General features: G+C 41.5%; 2 protein-coding genes across 4 annotated transcripts in view; both read right to left on the bottom strand.

The window, feature by feature from the left end:
• Positions 1-1,785: 1,785 nt before the first annotated feature.
• On the bottom strand, positions 1,786-16,802 carry KLHL38 (kelch like family member 38). Of its 3 annotated transcripts, XR_012320183.1 has the most exons (5): positions 16,634-16,802; positions 7,811-9,278; positions 6,695-6,800; positions 6,505-6,629; positions 4,030-4,153 (listed from the first exon to the last, which is right to left on the bottom strand). XR_012320183.1 is itself a non-coding variant. In XM_073679845.1 (4 exons), the coding sequence occupies exons 2-4, from the start codon at positions 9,158-9,160 to the stop codon at positions 3,870-3,872; spliced, it is 1,740 nt and encodes a 579-aa protein (XP_073535946.1). In that variant the 5' UTR covers positions 9,161-9,278; positions 16,634-16,801; the 3' UTR covers positions 1,786-3,869. The 3 variants fall into 3 exon arrangements, 2 of the variants coding, with proteins under 2 accessions (XP_073535946.1, XP_073535947.1); XM_073679845.1 differs by lacking the exon at positions 6,505-6,629 and having other exon boundaries at positions 1,786-4,153; positions 16,634-16,801; XM_073679846.1 differs by lacking the exon at positions 4,030-4,153 and having other exon boundaries at positions 6,225-6,629.
• Positions 16,803-24,293: 7,491 nt separating this feature from the next.
• Positions 24,294-27,614, bottom strand: part of ANXA13 (annexin A13) — a 72,387-nt gene continuing 69,066 nt past the window's right edge. The window contains exon 11 of the mRNA XM_073679847.1: positions 24,294-24,539. Within this exon, the coding sequence (XP_073535948.1) occupies positions 24,420-24,539 (120 nt within the window). The 3' untranslated portion in view covers positions 24,294-24,419. The remainder of the gene's footprint in view (positions 24,540-27,614) is intronic.

The raw sequence follows: 27,614 nt of genomic DNA, 5'->3' as shown, positions 1-27,614 counted from the left end.
GATTCACAAGGAGTGGACTGCTGCTGGAGTCATTGCTTCAAGAGCCACCACACATAGGCGTATATGAGTTTCACTTTTTGTATTGAAGAGCTGAAATAAATTAACTTTTTGATGATATTCTAATTTAATGAGAAGCACTTGTATATATATGAACCTATGAGTTTCACCATAATCTTACTGACCTGAAGAATCATATTGTCAGGTCTTTTTTACTTCACGATGAATGCTGTAAAAACCGAGAAAACAATGACAGAATTGCATTTTTTCACCATTTTATTCACTTCCATTTTTTTCCTTTATTTTTTTCAGTATAATATATGGTAAAATCAATAGAGTCATTCGAAACTACAACTATTTGCTAAAAAGAAAACCAAGCCATCATACGGCTATGTTAATGGAAAAATAAAAATGTTTTGGCTCTAGGAGGAAGAAACGTAAACGCGAAAGCAAAAAAAAATCACTCCGCCTTTAAGGGAATAAATTAGGGAATTGTGGGTGTCACAATTCCTCAATATTATAAGCGGAATTACTGTAATTGAAGATGGAGCTTCAGATGGCGCAGGAATAAAATATGAGCAAAAAGTGTACACTTTTGACCTGGTGACTCTGGAAATGACTTAGTTTTTTCTGAATTTTAGAGTGTGTGAGCACAACATTCCTAAAAATGGAAAACCTTTTACAATGTGTAGTGAGAATGTTGTGTCCCGATGGGTGTGACAAGGGCCTCAATATTCTGCCTGTTGCTGCCTCCTTCATAATACAGATACAGTATAATATTACCACGTTTCTGTACCGGGATTTGTGATTTATATTACCAGTTCAAAACAAGTGTCAAACCAAATTGTAGCCAAAGATTACTATTTCCACATCGGGGAGATATAAGGGTCCCAAATATGAGAGTTGAATTTATCAAGCATTTATGTCATTTGCTACAGATAGGTCACGACTGCTTAAAGGGCTTTTCCATATTGGAAATCCCTATTGGTTAAGAATACCTGGCAGTAAGTGTTACATTTTCCAACAGTGCCCCCACAGGGCAAATTAAGTATTACAAGATGCCTATTCATATCAAAGAATTGTATGTGTAATAAGGGACAGGCCAGGTCCTCCACTCCTAGAGACACTTTGAAATCAGTCAGCTTTAGCTAAGAGATGATTATCCGGAACAGAGAAACCTTCTGTATTAAGATAGCACTCCAACAATATTTTTATTTATTCTGTAATTATTTACCCAATGTATATACTTCAGATTAGGGTCACCATCTCAATCCGCTGAAGTTTCTGTGCTATGAAACTGCAATTCACCATAGGGGAACAGAAACTTCTATCACAGTTACTGATGATGATTAAAGGGGTTGTCTCATTTGTGAATAAAGGCAAATCAGCAATCAAATGAACACTAATGCTCAGCTATCATTGTTGTGAAGACGGCACGTCAAGATATTCCTCTGCAAATGGCTAGCCATGTAATACACAACCTGGCTGGGTTGTATAGCAAAGTAGCAGACCCCTTATAGAGCCCATGAAAGCGATTACAATCCATGGACAGTATCTGATATTACATTTCATTTGAATTAGACTAAACTCCCATACCAGATACAGCCAACAGAGAAAAACCTCTTAAAAAGTATTATTTTAGGGGAACAAATACGGTACTTATAGTAAAAAAAAATAAAATACAATGGATTTTTTAAGATATTTATTGATAAAACCATCTCTTTTTGGTTGAAATTGCAGACAGATAAAACGGAGATTGTCGCTTAATAAAAGAGAAAATAGAGTCTACCAGAAAAGAAAAAATCTTTATTACAAATTCAATACAATTTTTACTGCTGTTTCATGCCGACATGCTTTTTTTTTTTAGATATTTGATATGTGTTGTATACATTGAAAAATATACTTTCTGATTTGTTAATGCGTTGATCCAGAATAAGGACACCAAACTTAAAAAATGTACATAAATAGAAACTCTGACAAATTAATGACATTGACATGTAGCTAAATATACTAAGTGAATTATTATTCTTACAATAACCATAGTTGTGAAATTTTAGGGCAATGGTGTTGTGTGTATGTGTGTCCAATGTGGTGTTTTGTGATACCTGGAGGCCTATGAACACACAGGATCATTCACACAAAGACACGACTTTTCTGTTGTTCAGTTTTCAGACCATCTTCTTCCAGTAAAAATCAATATATAAAGTTTGGTGCAAAAGTGGCAGAACACAGGACCCATGGCTAATGCAAAAAAATACTATATGTGGTGGTTGTTGCAGACGTCCAGGAGAGGATTACGAGAAGCCCAAGGAAATCTGCATAAAAATCATTCCAGCAGGAGCACTTCAACAAAACAACATGTTAACATGAAATCATTTCACCTGGATCCTCAAAAATCAGGTTGTGTAAGAGTTCTAGGAGGGGAAGACTCTCGAGTACTGTAATTGGATGGTGGATATATTCGTAGAAATTCATTTGGACCCGTTACAGTACATCGTGTCCAATGAGATGCGGTTCCGTCTAACTGGGCTCGGTAATTCACAGAACAATAGGTATCGGCACTCAGAAAAGTCATACAAGCTGCACCAACAGCAATTCATGATCCAAAAATTGGCTACGGGTCCAACGCCATTTAATGGACATGGCTGTGACCCTTCATGCTTTTGATCCCTCTCATTCACACTATAGAAAGCAAGAAATTTTGTAGCATCAGCATAGAAAACAGAGAAGTAGTGTTGGTGCAAATTGATTCTCACAACCCGGTCCATCGGCCACGTCAGTAATTTTTGGCTGTTGGACGGGAACAATGAGAACCGGCTCCTACCTGATGGCACCCACGGCTTCTGTTTTTATTAGTCGGCCTGGTACGACCTCACATGTTTGCCACGTTGCAACGATGACTTTGTGTCAGGCCGCTAATCAAGCGGGCTCTCACAGAAATAACTCACATGGCCGATGGGCCGGGTCGTGGGAATCGAATTGCACCAACTTTACAAACAAGGAAAAAAGTAAAAGGTCCACAAAATAGTTTTTAAGTGGTATGTGAATGTCCATCTTTGTTATACTGTGTTTTATTGCTCCAATGCTTCGAATAAACAAGAAAAATAATTTTCATAAAGATTGTTATCCTTACTATTCTTTTAATGTTTGACTTTGTTTGCCCCCTTGTATTTACCTCTCTCCCGTTTTCTACTTTTGTGTAAGCATGGTCGCTGTAGAACTTCTTCAGCGCTTCCTGGCAATAAGGCTTAAGTCAGATGTCCGTGAAACATGGTCTAAGTACGGACCGCAATGTTTTGGCCGGCTGTGGGTCTCTCGACACGAAGTCAACAGTCAAATTCAGGTCTGGAGACCCGTAGACAATCCATGCATCGTGGTCCGTGCTCAGACCGTGACATACGGATGTGTGAGTGCCGCCTTAGAAGCAGAGCATAGATTCTGGGAATGCAATCACTGGACAGTAAAGACATCTGTCATGGGGACTGGCTATACGACTATCCTCCTAGGGGCTACCACAATGAAAGGGCCAGTAGGCACATGGACAATTCCCAGACACATTCTACCTCTGCATAACTGCAGGACCAGACTACAGACCGAGTTTATGTGTTGTCTACAACCATTGCAACTGTTGTCCCATCTTGTTGGCTTATGGTGGTGCAAGCCTTTGTAGGACTCTCCTCCTTAAGCGAACTGCAAAATGGGAAATGCTCAAAGACTCGTGGAAAGGATAAGAAGGGCCCTTCTTTCCTAGATGGAAAAACAAAGTGCTATAATTGGGCAGCAATTTTGATCTTTGTTATGTTCTGTCTATAAACGCCACTACATGTCCCATAGCTCCTGATTCTTGGACCATACCAAATGACAGTACTTGTTTAGTGAAATTGTGTAGGGATACACTGCAGAGTGAGACAGCCATGATCAAATAACCTATGGGGCAGCTTTCCCTTTGAAGTCCATGAATCGGTATTAGGGTCATAGCAGTCAAAGGAATCAGAGTCCTCAATGGTGTTGTCCACGGTCAGACACCGGCCGCCTGTTACGTAAATTTTATTCTGCAGGACGGTGGCGCCATGGTGCATTCGTCTGTCCTTCATGTCGGCACATTTGGCAAATGTATTTTGCGTCATATCGTAGGCAATGATTCTTCTGGTGTAACCTGGAACAAAAAAAATGTTAGATCAGATCAGGTGAAAAGTTAATGGCATAAATGGTAATTTAAATGGGGTTATATGGAGCAGAATATCCAAATGTTTTATATAGGAGCTTTTATGGAGTCATTTCTACTACTGATCTGATATACTCAAGTCACATCTAAAGCTGAAATTATAATTCCACCTGGTAGAAAATACTGTTTACAGCCAATGATGTAGTATGGACAGCTGTGAAATGTAATCTGGATGTTATGCAGGTGTAGCAACTCCCTCAGGATAATAGGTAAAGCTAAAAACTGCAACTGACCCTGCCGGTTCCTGTACAGGCTCCACAGATCCTGACCCCGCAGTCCCTAGTGGTTCCTGTATGGGCAGAAATAGACCTAACCATAGTCTAGACAATGGCAACTTGGACCTATGCTGCCTGAAAGGCCGTCGAGAGCTTCACATTTCTCTTAAAAGAACCAGAGGGCAGAGTAGAGTGTGAATTCCCTACAAAAGGGAAAGTGTGCTGAAAAAAGGAAAAGGTCCCAGAGTGAGTAGAATACACCACAAAATACAAAATAAAGTATAAACTGCGTACTGTTAGATAATATGCCGCCTACTTCCTAAAAAGAAACGGAAGATAGGTGCAGGGTAAAGAACAGAAAAAGGAAAGAGATAAACCCTAGCTGGAATATCACTGGCTGGCTTTAAACTACAACAGAATGTCTGAACATCCAAATGAGAGGAGCAGGAAATGCCAGTAAGGGAAAAGAATATAAAGCCGCACCCGAAAGGTGATAGGGCAGACAAATGAGTAAATGAAAACACCTGTTACCCTAAAAGAACTGAAACAAGGATACCAGAAACTAAACACCCAGAGAAAAGGTGTATCTGCTGTGGCTCGGCAGACAGAGAAGCCGACCACAAAACACAGGCTCAAGGGTTTGAACCCAGGACCATGACGCTGGAGAGTGTGTGTAAAAACAAGCAACATTGCAATTTACCTCTTATTAAAAACCCTCTCAATTCTCAAGAACGGAGGTGTTTTTAATTCTATAGTTTACTGCTCGTTGCCTGTAGTCCATCAGAAGTGGCGGTTTTAAGGTCTTTGCTATAAAGCTTGCAGGTCCTGCTCTGAAGCTGGATGGATCACTGGATATGGCCATCTTTATGCTTTAGAGCATGGGAGAACGCACAGTTTGGGCCAGTGGCGCGACAATGCCACTGCTCCGAACTGTCAGTCTTCCAAACTGCCACCACAGGTAACAGAAACAAGGGATGCTAATAAGCAATGTGCTAATGAACATCAATCATGAAAGCAACCCTTTAAGAGGGATTGGCAAGCTCTGTCTCTCCTGTCTTATGTATCCCATTTTTCATTTTATTTTCTACACCCCATAATATAAGGATTTTTCACCCTACTTTATCCCCTTTTCTCATTTCATCTGGAAGTCAAAATTTGGAAAAAGATGTGCACTTCCTGCAAAGCAGACTAGCCTCCCACAAAATGTGTCTAAGTAGCTTCCTTATCTTTCCTCAGGTCAACATATCCCAAAGTAAGTGGCACGAGATGTCCAGCTTTTTATTTTCATTTTAAAAATATGGTTTTGTGATACTCTGTCTGGAGTTGTTTATGCTATATGGTTGTGATGTGATTTGGTGATGGTCTTGCTAGCATTTTGCACCTAGTTATTAAATTTGTATTGTGAGAGATTTGAGTCCTGTGTAGAAAGGTAAGGAAGGGGGGTGAGCACATTGGTTGCTGCATTCACAGTACGAAATATTGTATACGATATCGTATATGAAATCCTGACAATAGTCAGGATTTCTGTTGCCTTCTGCAGTTTGACCACTAATGGCCGCTCTTGTTCACTTTAATAATTGTGCTGCAATTTTACTCCTTATCACTGGAGGCTGCTGTTGTGTTCTGCAATTGTCCTTTACCAAGATGGCGGATTCTGAATCTATGGAATCCATCCTGTTTACTGTTTGGACCTACTTAAAGCCGCATGGGTCTCTCAATCATTGCTTGAGTATTGTGACTAGCTGTTAGCCTAGTATTAGTCTCCAGCTCCTGAACATTCTTACCCAGACTATTCTAATTTATCTACAGATTGTTTCCTACAACTCCTTGCTATCTCCAAAAACTTCTACTATCGCTTGCTGTTACTGCTTGTGCTCCTTCGGCCACTGGTTTCCAGCAGTACTGCGCCAGTATCGTAACAAATATTTATATTTATATTACTACCACAGACTTTTTTTCTGCCCCTTTTGTTATGTTGATATATGGCCCCAGTGTACTAAATGAACTGAAGAAATAACTTCTACTTCACCCAACTGCTCCACCATCCTGCTGGCCATGTTCTCCAACCTGTATCATCTTCTTCTCTTCCACCATGGTTGGCATATGACTGCTGCAGATAATCATTGGCCATAGCAATTGGCAGCAGTGGTCAAGCACCAGTCACATCGGAAGATCAGGAAAGGATGGAGGAGCTGCAGAGAATCGATAGTCAACCATTTCATAGTCAATGTGCTGAAACTTGGCAATAAGAACTCACCTCCGATTATTATAATCTTTTCCCCAACAACAACGGCCGGGGCGCAGACATTTTTTACCATTCTGGTCTCCATCCTGAACCACATGTTCCTGAAAACATGATAAACCTAAAATATAAGAACAATAATTTATATATATATATATATATATATATAGTCATGTCTATAATGTCTCAGAGGATGGAATCCAACTTAAAAAGGTATTTGGAAGGAGAGCCCTGTCAATCACAGCTTCCTGCCAATTAGCATTGCTGAGTAAACTCAAGTCAATGCTGATTGGCTTAGAGCAACAGACTCATAGATTATAGCTCCTCCCTAATGTTCTTTCCAGCTGGATGCTGCACACAGTATACAGCTCCAGGAGGTGTAGAATTTGATTCATTATCCCTACTACTTTAGACTGGTCTGTGTTTCAAGCAGATTTTTTAAGATAACAAAAACATGGCTGCTTTCTTACAAAAACAGTGCCACACTGTATGGTATTGCAGTTCATCTCCATGCACTTACCACTCAACCTATAGACAAGTGTTTTGCTGCAATTGGAAGTTAGCAGCCATCTTTTTTTTTTCTAATTTGGGACAATCAAATTAAATTCCTACAATGTAGGAAATATTCTGTTTTGTTTTTTTTTATCACAGATACTGTAACTTTAAGGGCACTCAGAATTTATTCACTCCTGATTTCATGCTGGGAATTTTCTGCACATTTTACCCCCTGCAAAAAAGTTTTTCAAAGCCGGACCACCTGTAATTGGCTGCAGTGGTCACATGGGACGAGACATCATTACAGGAGGCCGAGGTTTACAGAGACTGGCTGAGAACCAGGCAAAGAAGCCGTGGAAGTACCAAACGAGGTCAGTATAGTGTTTTGTAGTTTTTTTTATATATAAACTTACTGGGTATATGTGAATTTGTAGCATACCCTTAAAGTGATCAACTGTACACACTGTCGTACTGAAATGTCGTGAAAAAATGATTTGCAATTCCTTCCTATGACCTACCGGTCTTAGTGTTGTATTTTCTTTATCTGATCAGCTTTATGTCAGTGACTAAAAAAAAAGTGCCTCTTTTACTCTTCATGGCGTAGTTATTAGGTTCCATAGGAATTCCATGAATTACCTGTATAAGCCGGACTGGATTCTGCATCACATCCTCTCCACCAAAAAGATATATTCTTTCATCTTTGGCAGCTACTGCAGGATGTAGGACAGCGACTGGCATACTGGCCATTGCCTCCCAGGAGTTATAAATGCTATCAAATCTCTCTACCGAGCTAAGAATTTGTTGTTTTGCTCCCATCCCTCCTATTGAGAAGATATAGTTTCTGTACCCGATACTCCTGTGAGAGTATCTCGGAACAAGCATGGATTCACCTTTGCGCCACTGATTTAATTTCAGGGACAGTATGAAAACACTTGAAGTGACGGTGTTTTCTTTGTTGCCAATGGATAGCCCACCTAGGACATACACATTACCATGCAACCCAACCGCCGAAGCCTTGTGTAGACGTGTCGGCAGCCTGGCAAGCCTCAACCACTGATTTGTTTTCTCATTATACAGCAAGACGTCTCTTGTCGTCTGGTGGTTGTCCTTTCGGCCTCCTATGTTGATGAGGAATTCTTGATGAGAAAATCGACGCGGGACATGACATATTGCCTTGATATCTGGGGAGATGGATGTGTTATGTGCAAATAATACTTTACAGGCTGATTCTAACATTCTCCGGCAAGACACTGAAGACTGAATCAAAGGTTCATTGGCAATGAAATGGAAAAGAAAAGTTGGATGGACATACTGGAGCCTGACTTTTTTAAATAATTCTTGTATATAGCACCTTCGGCCATGTTCATTGTGTCTTATCCAGGTCATTAGAGCATCAAATACTTGTTCTTCTTCAGCACAAAGATCATCATCTCCAATATAGTCCAACAGTTCCGAGACACCGAGATTCTTCAGATCTTCGGAAATGGACACGTCTTTAAAGTATTGCAAAGCCATTCGTCTAGCCTTCTCTTTGAGGTTCTTACAGCTAAAGAATTCAGAAAGTCTGATCATACTTAAACAATTTTGGGGAGTCATTTGGTCCAGGAGGAATTTTGAGCAAGTTCCCAATAGTTTTTCATACTGTAAAAGTGAAGCACCTTGAATGAGACTGAAGACGTTATCCACTGTTATGAGGATCTCCCCGGTGTAGACGTATACGATGATCCAATGAAGCGTGTCTGAATCTATGCCCATCAAAAACACCTTGTCCTGGGTACTTTCTTTAAAATTATTGCAAAACATTGCCTTAAAGTATGGACTACTGGAGGCCAAAACGTTCCTATGGCAAGGGAATTCGCAGTCATCACTACAAATGGTAACATCAGTAAGCAACCTGGATTCTCTCAACTTGTTCAGCTGCCTCAATAGGTCGCTGGAGAAGACTTTATCATGAAAGATTAGGACTTCACTCGTTTTGCCATCCATATTGCCACAATTATTCCAATTAGAAAAATTTCCAATAAATGAAACCCAACTTGTGTTGGACAGAGGCCATGTCAGCAGAAGCAGAACTGGAGCAGAAGTCCTCTTATCTTCTTCCAGCCTATAAAAATAAAGTAAAGTTCTGAGTCTCATTCATTATAAGACATGATTTCTAGTTGATGAACTTAGAACAAGTCATAAAGTGTGAAACTTCTCACAAAATCGTCAACAATAGGATTTATAGGAAACAATCCATTTTCTCAAGTTTCAGTAATCATTAGGGCTAAGAACTGGATTTTTCCATTTAACGTAACTTTATAAGGGCCATAAAAGTTTTACAAGGCAATTTAAAAAGAATGAAAGCTTTTGTGATTTTTGGAATTTCAATTGTGGTTTGATCTTAGTTTTCATCACAAGCTTTACAAATAGGAACTCACGAGCGGAAAGAATGCACCTGCATAACGATTTTCTTTATAGTTTATTGCTTGTGTGGGTTTGTACCTTGAAAGCAAACTATCATCAGGATTTTCCCTCTTCAGATGTGTTCACACTCAGTTTTTTGTTGAGTTTTTGGAGCAGAAACTAAGCAGGAAACTCTCCAAAATCCTCCTCAAAAACTCAAAATTCCTAAACATTTTTCCAATTATGCTCCAAAAATTCAGCATTTTCTTGGTCATTTCCTGAAATTTTTTTGCATTTTTCCAGCATTTTGGGACGTCTTTTTTTTAACCACTTCATCACCTTGGAATTTTTTGTTTTCGTATTTTTTTTTTTCTGGGTATTAGGGTACTTGAACCTAAGATCATCTGATTTCAGTCACAGGGCCTTCAGCGGGCTCCTAGCTGCAATGTCAACCTATTAGTACCCCTTGATCAAATTGCAGAGGAACCACTAGGCATCCGGAATGACAAAGAGCTAACGGCAGCAACCAGAACTTATCTGCGATTGCTGCTGTTAGGCCACGCCACGTTCACGCATTCAGTATTCGGTCAGTATTTGACATCAGTATTTGTAATTCAAAACCAGAAGTGGAACAATCAGAGGAAAAGTAAAATAGAAACAAGTCACCAATTCTGTATTTATCACCCACTCCTGGTTTTGGCTTACAAATACGGATGTAAAATACTGACCAAATGCTGAATGTGTGAACCTGACCTTAGAGGCAGAATATGTACCGTATATTCCGGCGTATAAGACGACTTTTGAAGACTGAAAAATCTTCTGTCTAGTCTGGGGTCGTCTTATACGCCGGTAATGTTTTTGAACTTTCAGAAATTGACATGCGGGGATACTCTGGGGGTGTTAATAAGCTGCCGTGGCCGTATCCCTGCCATATGGGAGTTAATATAAGGTGGAGGGAGTTAAAATACGGCGGCGGTAGGTCCAGACAGTCAGCGCTTCTGTGCTGAAACTGACACATCGCTGCGCTGTGTCTGCTCAGGCCTGGGACACAGCGCAGCGTATTCCCAGCAGCGGAGACAGACAGAACCTAGCGAACTTTTCTGACACATCGCAGTGTCTTCCCAGCTCCGGACACAGCGCAGGGCTTCTGTGCCGACAGCTTTCACTTGTCACAGAAGCGCTGCGCTGTGTCCGGAGCTGGGAAGTTCGCATTGCTTCTGTGACAAGTAGTGTTGAGCATTCCGATACTGTAATATCGGGTATCGGCCGATATTCGCGGTATCGGAATTCCGATACTTAATTCCGATACTTTTACAATATCGAATACCGGAATCGGAAGTTCCCATAATGCCTGCGCTCTGCAGTGTCTCTGAAGGATGACAAGCTGGGTGGCAGCGCTCAGTGAGATCCAGCCTGTCATCAGAATGCCATCCCAGCGTGGGAGAATTGTCCTGATTGTTTAAAATCCGGCGGGCGGTAAAAAGCCGCCGGCTTTTAAACAATCACACAGCCCCATACTGCTTCCCCGCAGCCTCCCACCCCGATCCTCCGCTCCCCTCGCCACCTCCCATCCCAATCGTAAGTTAGGACCGGGCGGGGAGTGCAGCACAAAGGAGCGGGGAGCGAAGGACCCGGGCGGGGAAGCCGGCAGTGAAAAGACTTCACCGCCGGCTTTCCCGTTCTGTGCTGCGCTTTCCCGCCGGTTATTTCAAATGAACAGCTGAGGTATCAGGTGATGCCGATCAGCTGTTCATTTGAAGTCGCCGCGGTGCCCTCAGAGGGTTCATGTGAGTTCATGCTTGACTGCATTGCATGAACTCACATGAACTTTCCCACGGTCTCACAGGTCAGCCTCACCTCCCAGACCCGTCATGATTGGTGTGTGCGGGTGTCTGTGCGTGTGTCTGCGAGTGTGTGTGGGGTGTCTGTGCGATGTCTGCGGGTGTGTGCGGTGTCTGTGAGATGTCTGCGAGTGTGTGCGGGTGTGCACGGTGTCTGTGCGATGTCTGCGAGTGTGTGCGGGTGTGCGCGGTGTCTGTGCAATGTCTGGGGGTGTGTGCGGTGTCTGTGCGATGTGTGCGGTGTCTGTGCGATGTCTGCGAGTGTGTGCGGGTGTGCGCGGTGTCTGTGCGATGTCTGCGGGTGTGCGCGGTGTCTGTGCGATGTGTGCGGGTGTGTGCGTGCAGGCAGACATAGGCCGATGTGACACTACTACTCCCATCGGCCTATGTCTGTCCCCCGTCCACTCCTGCCAGCAGGATCAGCTCGATGGGAGCAGTAGTTCCCATCAGCCTGATCCTGCTATATAAATTGCCCTACTGTGTCCCCAATAAATGTTAAATACATGTCATTGGTGGCCAGTGGTTACCTACAATAAATTAGTTCATACATTACCTGTCCCCGCCGATCGCCACCTAAAATAAAGTAAAAAATAAAAAACTACACCTATACTCACCTAGACACCTAATTCCCCGAAGCCATCGATCTCCTGTAATAAAATATAAAATAATAAACCACAACCTTATCCTTACCCCTCCGTAGTAGTCCACGAGTGTCCCACGATGATCTCCAGTTCAGAGCAGCCACATAGAATGTGACCGCTCTGAACCGCTGCCGCCGCTAGAATGCCGGGGCCGTAAAGCAGCCCCGTCATTGCATAAGCGGGTTCGCCGGAGTTCAGGCAGCGCTGCTCCGGTTAGCTGCTTTACGGCCCTGCTGTATCGTGAGAAATTCCCACGGTACAGCAGTGCCGTAAAGCAGGTCTCCGGAGCTGCGCTGCCTGAATGCACTCCGGTGACCTCAGTCAGTGGCTCCCGCTGCCGGGAGCGGACGTGTTCCCGGCAGCGTGAGCTTACAGCAGCCATGCACAGCTGTCACCATCTCCAGATGTGACAGCTGTGCATGGGAGATCAGCGCAGGAACGTGGACAGGTAACTATTTTTTTTTTAGTAAACTAAGAATTAAATAAAATGGTGTGTTTTATTTCAAATAAATTATTTTTTTCTGGGTGTAGTGTGTTTTTTCTTTTTAACACTTTGTAGGTTAGTAATGGGGGTGTCTTATAGACGCCCATCATTACTAACCTGGGCTTCATGGCAGCTGGCGCTGACATGAACCCCAGCCCTATTACCCCCTGCCACCGCACCAGGGCAGCGTGGAAGAGCGAGGCTAAGTGCCAGAATTTCTGGGGCGGCTGACGGCTGGTGTTTCTAGCCTGGGAGGGGGCCAATATTCATGGCTCCCTTCCTGGGCTATTAATATCAGCCCCCAGCTGTCTGCCTAGCCTTTGCTAGCTATTAAAATAGGGGGGACCCCACGTCATTTTTTTGGGGGGGTCCCCCATTTTAATAGCTAGTAAAGGCTAGGTATTCAGCTGGGGGCTGATATTAGTAGTCTGGGAAGCTCCGTGGGTATTACCCCCTTCCCAGGCTTCAAACATCTGCCCCAGCCGTCTGCTTAACCTCCACTAGAGACTAAAATTAAGGGGAACCCCACGCCAATTTTTTTTTAAATAAATCCTTTATTTTAACACTAAATGACAAGTACAGTAATCAACACTGTCACTGACATGTGACTGACATGTTTCTATCTATCTAATCTATGTGTGATTCTCTATTCCTTCTATTCTAAATTGTCGGGTACAGATGCTGAATTGCCGGCCGGCTTTTTTAAAGAGACGGTGCATGAAAACACTATTATTTTTTTAAATAAATCCTTTACACTAAATGACAAGTACAGTAAGCAACACTGTCACTGTACTTCATATATATGTGACTGACATGTTTCTATCTATCTAATCTATGTGTGATTCTCTATTCTTTCTATTCTAAATTGTCGGGTACAGATGCTGAATTGCCGGCCGGCTTTCTTAAAGAGACGGTGCATGAAAACACTATTATTTTTTTAAATAAATCCTTTACACTAAATGACAAGTACAGTAAGCAACACTGTCACTGTACTTCATATATATGTGACTGACATGTTTCTATCTATCTAATCTATGTATGATTCTCTATTCCTTCTATTCTAAATTGTCGGGTACCGGTGTATGCCGCTGCTGAATTGCCGGCCGGCTTTTTTAAAGAGACGGTGCACGAAAACACTATTATATTTTTTAATAAATCCTTTACACTAAATGACAAGTACAGTAATCAACACTGTCACTGTACTTCATATATATGTGACTGACATGTTTCTATCTATCTAATCTATGTGTGAAGCTCTATTCTTTCTGTTGTAAATTATCGGGTACCGGTGTATGCCGCTGATGAAAATGGATGATAGTAATGTTGTTGTTGTATGCCTTATGTTTATGAGTGACAGTTTTCCTGCTATATACCTGCATGTCATAAGAATTTAAATTAAAAAAGGACCATGTTAAATTCAAATCTGTTTTTTTTTTAATTTTTACCGGTGTTTGGTATGCGTTGGAAAAGGGGTAGCCTTATACGGTGAATATATCCTAAACTCTATATTTTAACAGGAAAGTAGGGGGGTCGTCTTATACACCAGGTCGTCTTATACGCCGGAATATACGGTAAGCAGATGTTTACATGCAGTATATCACATAGGATAATTAATTCACAATAGGTGATGTCACAGCTCACCTCCTCCCTCTCCTGTACAAGGACAGATACTAACTTTATATATAGTAGATAAATGCACCATTCACAATAGGTGATGTCACAGGTCACCTCCTCCTCCTGTACAATGGCTAATTATACAATATATGTACTTTTTACCTTTTGTGTCTCCCCCACTTCCTCATAGACTGTAAGCTCACGAGCAGGGCCCTCACTCCTTTCGATATGAGATATGCTTATTCTGTATTGTCTGTATAAGTCCCCCCTAAAATTTGTAAAGTGCTGCGGAATATGTTGGCGCTATAAAAAATAAACTATTAATAACACCTCTATATACAGTAGATAACACAGGATCCACCATTCACAATAGGTGAGATCACAGCTCACCTCCCCCTCCTGTACAATAACTGATAACACCTCTATATACAGTAGATAACACAGGATCCACCATTCACAATAGGTGATGTCACAGCTCACCTCCTCCTCCTGTACAATGACTGATAACCTCTATATACAGTAGATAACACAGGATCCCCCAATCACAATAGGTGATGTCACAGCTCACCTCCTCCTCCTGTACAATAACTGATAACACATCTATATACAGTAGATAACACAGGATCCACCATTCACAATAGGTGATATCACAGCTCACCTCCCCCTCCTGTACAATGACTGATAACCTCTATATACAGTAGATAACACAGGATCCCCCAATCACAATAGGTGATGTCACAGCTCACCTCCTCCTGTACAATGACTGATAACCTCTATATACAGTAGATAACACAGGATCCACCATTCACAATAGGTGATATCACAGCTCACCTCCTCCTGTACAATGACTGATAACCTCTATATACAGTAGATAACACAGGATCCACCATTCACAATAGGTGATATCACAGCTCACCTCCTCCTCCTCCTGTACAATAACTGATAACATCTCTATATACAGTAGATAACACAGGATCCACCATTCACAATAGATGATGTCACAGCTCACCTCCTCCTCCTGTACAATGACTGATAACCTCTATATACAGTAGATAACACAGGATCCCCCAATCACAATAGGTGATGTCACAGCTCACCTCCTCCTCCTGTACAATAACTGATAACACCTCTATATACAGTAGATAACACAGGATCCACCATTCACAATAGGTGATATCACAGCTCACCTCCCCCTCCTGTACAATGACTGATAACCTCTATATACAGTAGATAACACAGGATCCCCCAATCACAATAGGTGATGTCACAGCTCACCTCCTCCTGTACAATGACTGATAACCTCTATATACAGTAGATAACACCGGATCCACCATTCACAATAGGTGATATCACAGCTCACCTCCTCCTGTACAATGACTGATAACCTCTATATACAGTAGATAACACAGGATCCACCATTCACAATAGGTGATATCACAGCTCACCTCCTCCTCCTGTACAATAACTGATAACACCTCTATATACAGTAGATAACACAGGATCCACCATTCACAATAGGTGATGTCACAGCTCACCTCCTCCTCCTGTACAATGACTGATAACCTCTATATACAGTAGATAACACAGGATCCCCCAATCACAATAGGTGATGTCACAGCTCACCTCCTCCTCCTGTACAATAACTGATAACACCTCTATATACAGTAGATAACACAGGATCCACCATTCACAATAGGTGATATCACAGCTCACCTCCCCCTCCTGTACAATGACTGATAACCTCTATATACAGTAGATAACACAGGATCCCCCAATCACAATAGGTGATGTCACAGCTCACCTCCTCCTGTACAATGACTGATAACCTCTATATACAGTAGATAACACAGGATCCACCATTCACAATAGGTGATGTCACAGCTCACCTCCTCCTGTACAATGACTGATAACCTCTATATACAGTAGATAACACAGGATTCACCATTCACAATAGGTGATGTCACAGCTCACCTCCTCCTCCTGTACAATGACTGATAACCTCTATATACAGTAGATAACACAGGATCCACCATTCACAATAGGTGATATCACAGCTCACCTCCTCCTCCTCCTGTACAATAACTGATAACACCTCTATATACAGTAGATAACACAGGATCCACCATTCACAATAGGTGTTATCAGAAATGTAAAACATCTTATTTATTTTGCTGCTACTGTAAAATGCAGTGGTTTTTTTTTCATTCTAAAAATATACACATTGATAAAATGCAGCAAAAAAGTGACATAGATAGATATTAGATAGGTAATAAAATAGATGATAGATAGATTATATATATATATATATAATGGATAGATAATAGATAAATAATAGATAGATAATAGATAGATGATAGATAGATAGATAGATAGATAATATATACTGTATATATATAACGGATAGATAATAGATAAATAATAGATAGATGATAGATAGATAGATAGATAGATAGATGATAGATAGATAGATAATAGATAGATAGAGATATTTTACCTGGATGCAGCATTTTCCTGCCTGCAGAGCTGCGCTCGTCTCTGAGGTTCTGGTTTTCGGACCTTGTTTACTATCAGGCGACTTCTGCCCCTCTCTTGGCAGGAGGACAGCAGAGCAGATGCTAATATTAGCTGTACGCTGGCTTCCCGGTGTGGTCACATGTGGCGTTGTGCTCCCGGCCTTGTTTTTCCAGTTACTGTTGATATATAAAAGCTTCTCCAGATACAAGGATTTAGCCGGCGCGATAGAAACTTCTTCAGATCCCTGTCCCACAAAAATTGCAATAGGAGATGGGTGTAAACAGAGCGGATATTTACGGCAGAGGATGAACTCCTGTTTTCTGCTTCATTTTGCAATAATTGCGATTACAGCAAACTCTCAACTGACTGTAGCCAGGTACAATGGCTTGCAAAAGTATTCATCCCCCTTGGTTTTTTACCTATTTTGTTACATTACAACCTGTGTGTAAATATTTTTGTAATCTAATTTGTATGTGATGCATCAGCACTAAATAGTCTAAGTTGGTGAAGTGACGTGAAAAAAATATAGGCATAAATTATATTTATGGGATCAAATAACTAAAAATTGTCATGTGCATATGTATTCACCCCTTTTGCTATAACGCCCCTAAAAAATTGTGGTACAAGTAATTCCCTTCATAAGTCCCATGCTTAGTTACAGGACGTCCCCCTGTGTGCAATGTAAATGTCACATGTCTGTCAGTATATACACTTTACCTTTACTGAAAGGTCACAGAGGAGGCAACACCATTAACAAAAGGCACCACTAACCAAACAACACCATGAAGACCAAGGAGATCTCCAAACAACACCATGAAGACCAAGGAGATCTCCAAACAACACCATGAAGACCAAGGAGATCTCCAAACAACACCATGAAGACCAAGGAGATCTCCAAACAACACCATGAAGACCAAGGAGATCTCCAAACAACACCATGAAGACCAAGGAGATCTCCAAACAAGTCAGGGACAACGTTGTTGAGAAGCAGAAGTCAGGGTTGGGTTCTAAAAAAATATCCCAATCTCTGATGATCCCCTGGAGCACCATCAAATCCACAGGACATGGTACCACAGCAAACCTGCCAAGAAAGGGCCACCCACCAAAACTCTCAGCCCGGGCAAGGAGGGCAGTAATCAGAGAGGCAGCACAGAGACCAAAGGTAACCCTGAAGGAGCAGCAGAGCTCCCAATCAGAGACTGGAGTATCTGTCCATACGACCACAATAAGCCGTAGAGGTGGCCTTTAAGAGTGGGCAGAAAAAAGCCTTTAACTACACAAAAAAATTGTGAGGCTCATTTGAGTTTGACAAAAGACATGCGGGAGACTCTCCAAATGTGTGGAGAAGGGTGCTGTGGTCATATGAGACCAAAGTGAACTTTTTGGCCACCAAGATAAACACTATGTCTGGCTCAAAACCAACACTGCTCATCACCCCAAGAACACCATCCCCATAGTGAAACATGGTGGTGGCAGCATCATGATATGGGGATGTTTTTCCGCAGCAGGGAAAATGGTCCAAGTCGATGAGAAGATGGATGGTGTGAAATACAGGGATATTTTTGACCAAAACCTGTTTCAGTCTGTCAGTGATTTGAGGCTGGGCTGGAGGTTCACCTTCCAACAAGACAATAACCCACTGCATACTGCTAAAGCACCATTTGAGTGGTTTAAGGGGAAATATGTAAATGTTTTGGAGTGACCTAGTCAAAGTCCAGACCTTAATCCAATTGACAATCCGTGGTCAGACTTGAAGATTGTTGCTCACCAGAGAAAACCATCTAACTTGAAGGAGCTGGAGCAGTTTTGCCTTCAGGAATGGGCAAAAATCCCAGTGGTAAGATGTGGAAAGCTCATAGAGACTTATCCAAAGCGACTTGCAGCTGTAATTGCTGCAAAAGGAGGCTCTAGAAAGTACTGACTGTAGGGGAGGGGGGTGAATAGTTATGCACACTGAAGTTTCAGTTATTTTGTCCTATTTGTTGTTTGCTTCACAATAAAAAGAAAACCAAATGTTCACAGTTGTAGGCATGTTCTTTACAAGAACTAATGCAAACTCCCCAAAAACTATGAAATTCCAGGTTGTGATGTAGAAAAACACAAAAAATGCCAAGGGGGAGGATACTTTCTCCAGCTACTGCATGTGTATTGTCAGGGCTAATACTACCAGGGGTTAATCTAGGAATAAGGGTATGTGCACACGTTAAGCATTTGGTGGAGACATTTCTGCACCGTTTCTGCTTTCTACATCTCTTGGCAGGAAAAACGCAGCGTAAAATAGGCACATTTTTTTACTTGCATTTTTGGTGCAGATTTTTTCCCACTCATTGAAATTTGCAGCCAGAAACGCTGTAAGAACGTGCTGCAGGTTTAAATCTGCTCATAAAAAAGAAGGAACGTGTGCATGAGCATTCGGGAATCTCAGTCACTTTAATATTCGTCAGACTAAATAGCCCATCAGGAATCAAAGTGCCACTTTTGCTCTGGCAGGATGGCATTTGGTATGGTGTTATATGCCCAGATACTGCTACATGGGGTGATTATTGGGTTCAATTACCAGAAATCTTTCTACGTATTATTTGTGACCTGGGGGTCTAGGTGATGGAATAGGTTAATAGACACATATTTGTTTAGAGCAGTGAGGGGGTAAATTTCGACATTCCTCTTGGACTAGAGTGGTGATGGAGACATCTTTGGTGGTCTATAGCAGTGCAGGGGTTAATTTTGATATCCCTTGTGGTCGAGTGTAATAAAAAAGATTTATTAATTTCATATCTGATGGCCAACAGCAGTGTACGGCTTTATTATAAAACCACTGATGATCTAGGCGTAAGCAAGAATTTAATAGCATAGTGTCTGTCTCTGGTGGTCTAGCGTTATGAAGAGATTAATAGTATAGTCCCTGGTGGTCTAGGATGGTAGAGGAATTAAAATTACAGTCCCTGATGTTCTAGGATAGTAAAGGTAATAAATGTACAGTCCCTGGTGGTCTAGGGTACAGACATGCTTGGTAGCATAGTTTCTGTCTCTGGTGGTCTAGAGTAGTGAAAATTTTAATAGTACAAAACCTGGTGGTCTGGGGTAGTGAAGGGCTTAGTAGTATAGTTTCTATCTATTGTAGTATAGTTCCTATACTTATCTGGTCTAGGATAATAAAGGGATTAATATGACAGTCCCTGGTGATCTAGGGCAGTGAAGTTCATAAAACGTTATTCCCATTTTAGCCGGTAATAACCTATCCACCTATCTAACTCTAGTGCCCCATTTCAATGGAGTGATGGTCTTTTAGTTTTTGTCTATTAGACTATAGCAATTGCTTCATTCAAAGAGGGCACTGCAGATCCCCATTTTCAAGACCAATGGGGGTTCCCCAGCGATCAGCAATAGATGATAACTTGCTAAGATGGGAATAACCTTTTAATAGTATAGCGCCTAATATGGTGAGGTGATTAAATACACAGTCCCTGGTGGTCTAGGATAGTAAAGTGATTAAATAGCACATTCCCTGGTGGTCTAGGATAGTAAAGTGATTAAATAGCACAGTCTCTGGTGGTCTAGGATAGTAAAGTTATAAAATAGTACAGTTCCTGGTGGTTAAGTTTAGGAGTGATTAATAATACAGTCCCTGGTGGTCTAGTTTAGGGTGATTAATAATACAGTCCCTTGTGGTCTAGGATAGTAAACTGATAAAATAGTACAGTGCCTTGTGGTCTAGTTTAGGGGTGATTAATATTACAGTCCCTGGTGGTCTAGTTTAGGGGTGATTAAAAATACAGTCCCTGGTGGTCTAGTTTAGGGGTGATTAATAATACAGTTCCTGGTGGTCTAGTTTAGGGGTGATTAATAATACAGTCCCTGGTGGTCTAGTTTAGGAGTGATTAATAATACAGTCCCTGGTGGTCTAGGATAGCAAACTGATAAAATAGTACAGTCCCTGGTGGTCTAGGATAGTAAAGTTATAAAATAGTACAGTTTAGGGGTTAGTCATAATACAGCCCTTGGTGATCTAGTTTAGGGGTGATTAATAATACAGTCCCTGGTGGTCTAGTTTAGGGGTGATTAATAATACAGTCCCTGGTGGTCTAGTTTAGGGGTGATTAATAGTATGTGACTAATAGGACAGTCCCTGGTGGTCTAGGATAGTAAAGTTATAAAATAGAAGAGTCCCAGGTGGTCTAGATTAGGGGTGATTAATAATACAGTTCCTGGTGGTTTAGTTTAGGGGTGATTAATTATACAGTCCCTGGTGGTCTAGTATAGGGGTGATTAATAATACAGTTCCTGGTAGTCTAGTATAGGGGTGATTAATAATACAGTCCCTGGTGGTCTAGTTTTGGGTGATTAATAATACAGTCCCTTGTGGTCTAGGATAGTAAACTGATATAATAGTACAGTTCCTGGTGTCTAGGATAGTAAACTCATAAAATAGTACAGTGCCTGGTGGCTAGTTTAGGGTTGATTAATATTACAGTCCCTGGTGGTCTAGGATAGCAAACTGATAAAATAGTAGAGTCCCTGGTGGTCTAGTTTAGGGGTGATTAATAATACAGTCCTTGGTGATCTAGTTTAGGGGTGATTAATAATACAGTCCTTGGTGATCTAGTTTAGGGGTGATTAAAAATACAGTCCCTGGTGGTCTAGGATAGTAAAGTTATAAAATAGTACAGTCCTGGTGGTCTAGTATAGTAAACTGATAAAATAGTACAGTTCCTGGTGGTCTAGTTTAGGGGTGACTAATAATACAGTCCCTGGTGGTCTAGTTTAGGGGTGATTAATAATACAGTCCCTGGTGGTCTAGTTTAGGGGTGATTAATAGTATGTGACTAATAGGACAGTCCCTGGTGGTCTAGGATAGTAAAGTTATAAAATAGAAGAGTCCCAGGTGGTCTAGATTAGGGGTGATTAATAATACAGTTCCTGGTGGTCTAGTTTAGGGGTGATTAATACTACAGTTCCTGGTGGTCTAGTTTAGGGGTGTTTAATAATACAGTTCCTGGTGGTCTAGTTTAGGAGTGATTAATAATACAGTCCCTGGTGGTCTAGTTTAGGGGTGATTAATAATACAGTCCCTGGTGGTCTAGGATAGCAAACTGATAAAATAGTACAGTCCCTGGTGGTCTAGGATAGTAAAGTTATAAAATAGTACAGTTTAGGGGTTAGTCATAATACAGCCCTTGGTGATCTAGTTTAGGGGTGATTAATAATACAGTCCCTGGTGGTCTAGTTTAGGGGTAATTAATAATACAGTCCCTGGTGGTCTAGTTTAGGGGTGATTAATAATACAGTCCCTGGTGGTCTAGTTTAGGGGTGATTAATAGTATGTGACTAATAGGACAGTCCCTGGTGGTCTAGGATAGTAAAGTTATAAAATAGAAGAGTCCCAGGTGGTCTAGATTAGGGGTGATTAATAATACAGTTCCTGGTGGTTTAGTTATACAGTCCCTGGTGGTCTATTTTTGGGTGATTAATAATACAGTCCCTTGTGGTCTAGGATAGTAAACTGATATAATAGTACAGTTCTTGGTGTCTAGGATAGTAAACTCATAAAATAGTACAGTGCCTGGTGGCTAGTTTAGGGTTGATTAATATTACAGTCCCTGGTGGTCTAGGATAGCAAACTGATAAAATAGTAGAGTCCCTGGTGGTCTAGTTTAGGGGTGATTAATAATACAGTCCTTGGTGATCTAGTTTAGGGGTGATTAATAATACAGTCCTTGGTGATCTAGTTTAGGGGTGATTAAAAATACAGTCCCTGGTGGTCTAGTTTAGGGGTGATTAAAAATACAGTCCCTGGTGGTCTAGTTTAGGGGTGATTAAAAATACAGTCCCTGGTGGTCTAGGATAGTAAAGTTATAAAATAGTACAGTCCTGGTGGTCTAGGATAGTAAACTGATAAAATAGTACAGTTCCTGGTGGTCTAGTTTAGGGGTGACTAATAGTACAGTCCCTGGTGGTCTAGGATATTAATTGATAAAATAGTACAGTGCCTGGTGGTCTAGTTTAGGGGTGATTAATATTACAGTCCCTGGTGGTCTAGTTTAGGGGTGATTAATATTACAGTCCCTGGTGGTCTAGTTTAGGGGTGACTAATAATACAGTCCCTGGTGGTCTAGTTTAGGGGTGATTAATAATACAGTCCCTGGTGGTCTAGTTTAGGGGTGATTAATAGTATGTGACTAATAGGACAGTCCCTGGTGGTCTAGGATAGTAAAGTTATAAAATAGAAGAGTCCCAGGTGGTCTAGATTAGGGGTGATTAATAATACAGTTCCTCGTGGTTTAGTTTAGGGGTGATTAATTATACAGTCCCTGGTGGTCTAGTATAGGGGTGATTAATAATACAGTTCCTGGTGGTCTAGTATAGGGGTGATTAATAATACAGTCCCTGGTGGTCTAGTTTTGGGTGATTAATAATACAGTCCCTTGTGGTCTAGGATAGTAATCTGATATAATAGTACAGTTCCTGGTGTCTAGGATAGTAAACTCATAAAATAGTACAGTGCCTGGTGGCTAGTTTAGGGGTGATTAATATTACAGTCCCCGGTGGTCTAGGATAGCAAACTGATAAAATAGTAGAGTCCCTGGTGGTCTAGTTTAGGGGTGATTAATAATACAGTCCTTGGTGATCTAGTTTAGGGGTGATTAAAAATACAGTCCCTGGTGGTCTAGGATAGTAAACTGATAAAATAGTACAGTTCCTGGTGGTCTAGTTTAGGGGTGACTAATAGTACAGTCCCTGGTGGTCTAGGATATTAATTGATAAAATAGTACAGTGCCTGGTGGTCTAGTTTAGGGGTGATTAAAAATACAGTCCCTGGTGGTCTAGTTTAGGGGTGATTAATAATACAGTTCTAATACAGTCTAGTTTAGGGGTGATTAAAAATACAGTCCCTGGTGGTCTAGTTTAGGGGTGATTAATAATACAGTCCCTGGTGGTCTAGTTTAGGGGTGATTAATAATACAGTCCCTGGTGGTCTAGTTTAGGGGTGATTAATAATACAGTTCCTCGTGGTCTAGTTTAGGGGTGATTAATAATACAGTCCCTGGTGGTCTAGTTTAGGGGTGATTAATAATATAGTCCCTGGTGGTCTAGTTTAGGGTAATTAATAATATAGTCCCTTGTGGTCTAGGATAGTAAAGTGATAAAATAGTACAGTCCCTGGTGGTCTAGTTTAGGTGTTATTAATAATACAGTCCCTGGGGGTCTAGAATAGTAGAGATTACCAGTACAGTCCCTGGTGGTCTAGTTTAGGTGTTATTAATAATACAGTCCCTGGGGGTCTAGAATAGTAGAGATTAACAGTACAGTCCCTGGTGGTCTAGGGTAGTTTAGGGATTAATAGTATAGAGATTGTCTCTAGCGGTCTAGGAGCGTCATCCTCGGGTTCTCACTATGTCCTCTGGGTAATGCCCACCTTACCTCCCCAGCTTGCTACCCCTGGACTCATAGGCAGATATCATGTGCTTTGAAGACTTACACAGCCTGCAGTTGGAGAGTAGGAGAATCTGTCAACTCCGTCTGTACAATTTATATCTGTAAGATCGGCTTGTTTATAAATTGTAACCTAAATTATAACAATTTACCAATTGTATCTAAACTTCTGTGTGAATGAAGAGGTCGGAAAATGAGCAACAACATGATTGAGGAAAGTGTTTATTCAGTCGCTGTCAGTTTTCTTTTGTGTTTAACATTTGGAGATAACATGGAGATTCCCCGAAATCAGCGGCTCATCTTCACTGGACGGAGGAAAATCTACAAAATAGGATTTAATGCAGAAGAGCGAGGAGCAGTCTGCAGAAGTCTCCCGATGTGTCTGATTTAATGGCATCAGCTAAACTCTTCTTGTACAGCTCCTGGTATCTTTGTTTGATTGTCTCAAGGTCAATCTGTGAAGAAAGAGGATTGTTAGCAAAATGTACAAAGTTACAAAAGTTACTTTCTGCAAAATAACCAAATCTAACAAAAACAATGGAAATAGTTCAACACAACTAACATAAGAAGTGGTTTCCTTAAATTCGCCACAAGGTGCTAATTATACTAACTACTCCAGTCTCAGAATTATCCACCCTATCATGACAAGATTCTTTAATATTTAGTACAGGCCCTCTGGCTGTTATAACTTGCTGCAAAATTGAGGGATAGCCAGACACCAGCTTTTGACCACATTCCTGAGGAATCTTATCTCATTCCTCATCGGCATTGGCTCTTCACTGTAGGTATCTCTGAGCAACCACCATGCTTGACTGAAGGCATCACTGAGTCACCACCATGCTTTGCAGTAGGTATCTCAGAGTCACTGCCATGCTTCACTGTAACCACTGATGTGCCATCACTATGCTTTACTGTCCTCACGACTGAGCCACCACCATGCTTCACTGTAGGCATCACCAAGCCACCGCCATGCTTCACTATAAGCATCACCGAGGCACCGCCATGCTTCACTGTAGCCATCACTATGCTTCACTGTAGGCACCGACATGCTTCACTGTCATCACCGCTGAGCCACCACCATGCTTCACAATAAGCATCACCGAGCCACCGCCATGCTTCACTATAGGCATTACTGAGCCACCACCATGCTTCACTTTAGCCATCACTGAGTGACTACAATGCTTCATTGTAGGCATCACCCTGCTTCACTGTAGCCACCGACATGTTTCACTGTCATCACCTCTGAGCCACCGCCATGCTTCACAGTCGCCAGTGCCATGCTTCACTGTAAGCATCACCATGCCACCACTATGCTTCACTGTAGCCACCGCTGAGTCACCCTCATCATTCGCTGTAGATATCACCAAGCCACTGCCATGCTTCACAGTAGGTGATCTTTTTAGTGTGTGCCTCATTCTTCCTCCTTCAGACTTATTGCTGATTCATGAGCCGCAGAAGTTCCATTTTTGTTTCATAACTCCACTGAATAGAATCCAAAAACTTATGACTTATTTTTTATGGTTTATAACATACTGAAACAAACTGTTCTTGTGCTTTTGGGTCAGTAGAGATGACATCTTGAAGCTCGAGCATTGAGACCTTCAGCTTTTAATATGTACCTTATTGTCAAAACTGATACCTCAGTGCCCGTGGCCACCAAATCTTCTGCAGGTCTCTTATAGTCAGTCGACAGTTTTTGATGACCGGCCTCCTCAGGAATCTCATGTCAGTTAGTGACTATGACACTTATTTCTATAGTGTAGCTGGTGTTTTTATGACTTTGACCTTACAATCTCTGATGTCTGCTGTATCTCTAGGAACTTTCCAATGTCTTTGTGTCTTTTTGTATTCTCTTTCTTATTTGTACAAGGTAGTGATCTCTTTTGGTAACTTTTTGGGCTACTCTTTTGACAACCCAAGAACATTACTAATCTGGATGCCGATGTCCATGAAGAACGGGCTGAGATTCCTCAGGGACGATGGCAGAAGCTGTTATGTTGCAATGCATCACACTTGCAGCAGGTCACAACAGCCAGAGGAGCTCTACTGAGTATTAAAGAAGCTTGTCAAGATGGGGTGAGTAATTCTGAGACTGTGGTAGTCGCAAATGTGTCATTTTGGGTTGAATTTGAGGAAGCCTCTCGTTATATTAGATGTGTTGATTATTTAGATTGCAATAAATTAAAGACACAAGAACAAACAGGAGAAAGTTTGTACATTTTGTTAATAAGTTGCAATTCTATATTGTAGATCAAGAGTACTAATATAGAATGCAAAGTGCATGGTAAATTCCCCTGTCTTGTATTTCCTCATCATGTTGTGTCATTTTTTCCAAAACAGAACAGTCTACTCTACTGTGGACATAACACAACTCTCTCTGTGTTTATGTGTGAATGCGGAGTTAACGTAAATATCTCTGCTGCCCCCTAGTGTCCAACTCGGAAATATAAACCTAAAATAGATTCAGAGATGATTAAAGGCTGTATACACGAAAAAAAACAAAAAAAATTAGCTGTGCTTTGCTTACCCTCCCCGGGTCCAGCAATGTGTCTCTGCCGCCGCTTTCGGTGTTTGTCATTGCAGCGCTTACATTACATCAACAGCGTTGCTGCCAATCCATGAGCTCAGCGGCTCTAAGCGGATTGTGCCATCAACTCGGGAAGAGCCGCTGAGCTCAAGGATTGGCTGCAGCGTTGTCACAACATCAGCACTCAAGACAACCATTGAGCCCAGCGTCTCTGCCCAACGAGTTGACGGCATGGGCCACTCAGAGTTGCTGAGCCGACTGGTTGGGTGCAGCATTGGGTCAGCGCTGCAGACAATAACAGACACTGAGAGCAGCAGCAGAGATGCAACACTGGACCGCGGGAGGATGAGTAGAGCTCAATTTGATTAAAACAAACTGCATCCAGGGTACAAAGGTTTTTATTAAAACAGAAAACCCCTATAAACGCACTTGGCCACAAAACAAGACACCATTAATACAAATAGTGCATATTTGTGCCTGTTTCGAGCTTGAGGTGTTGCAGTATTTCATCTCTAGTTTTATGTGAGGATTTGTCAAACAGCGCCACTCTGATCTATAGGTTGTGTCTGGTAATGCAGCTCAGTCCTATTACTGTACACTGTTTAGTCATTGCATTCGGCCATGATGCAGGAGGCAGTAAGATTCCTCTGGCCCCTGTAAAGGTAAATTAAAGGGATTTTCTCACGAACAAAAGTTAATTTTAATCAATAGATCTTGGAATAATAATAATTTCCACAATTGGATGTGTTTAAATAAAATGTTCCTGTGCTGAGATAATCTTATAAATGTGCCCCTGCTGTGTACTGTGTAATGGCTGTGTCTGACCGTGCAGGGACATGGTTGGATCATACCACATCTCATGGGCAGAGGAGCAAGCAAAAGAGTATACAGACAGGACAGTATGGGATCACAGCTGACTCTTTTTTTGAGGTAAAACATTGCTTAAAAACAGGCAGGGAAATGATTTATCACACAAAAAGAATCACCTGCGCTCCCCTGCTGT

Source organism: Phyllobates terribilis, unplaced genomic scaffold, assembly GCF_046119375.1.
Source record: "Phyllobates terribilis strain yellow unplaced genomic scaffold, ASM4611937v1 Scaffold_4__5_contigs__length_816908805, whole genome shotgun sequence".
NCBI classification, from domain to species: domain Eukaryota; kingdom Metazoa; phylum Chordata; class Amphibia; order Anura; family Dendrobatidae; genus Phyllobates; species Phyllobates terribilis.
The sequence above is the reverse complement of the archived record's forward strand: the minus strand, read 5'-3'. Positions and strand labels throughout refer to the sequence as shown.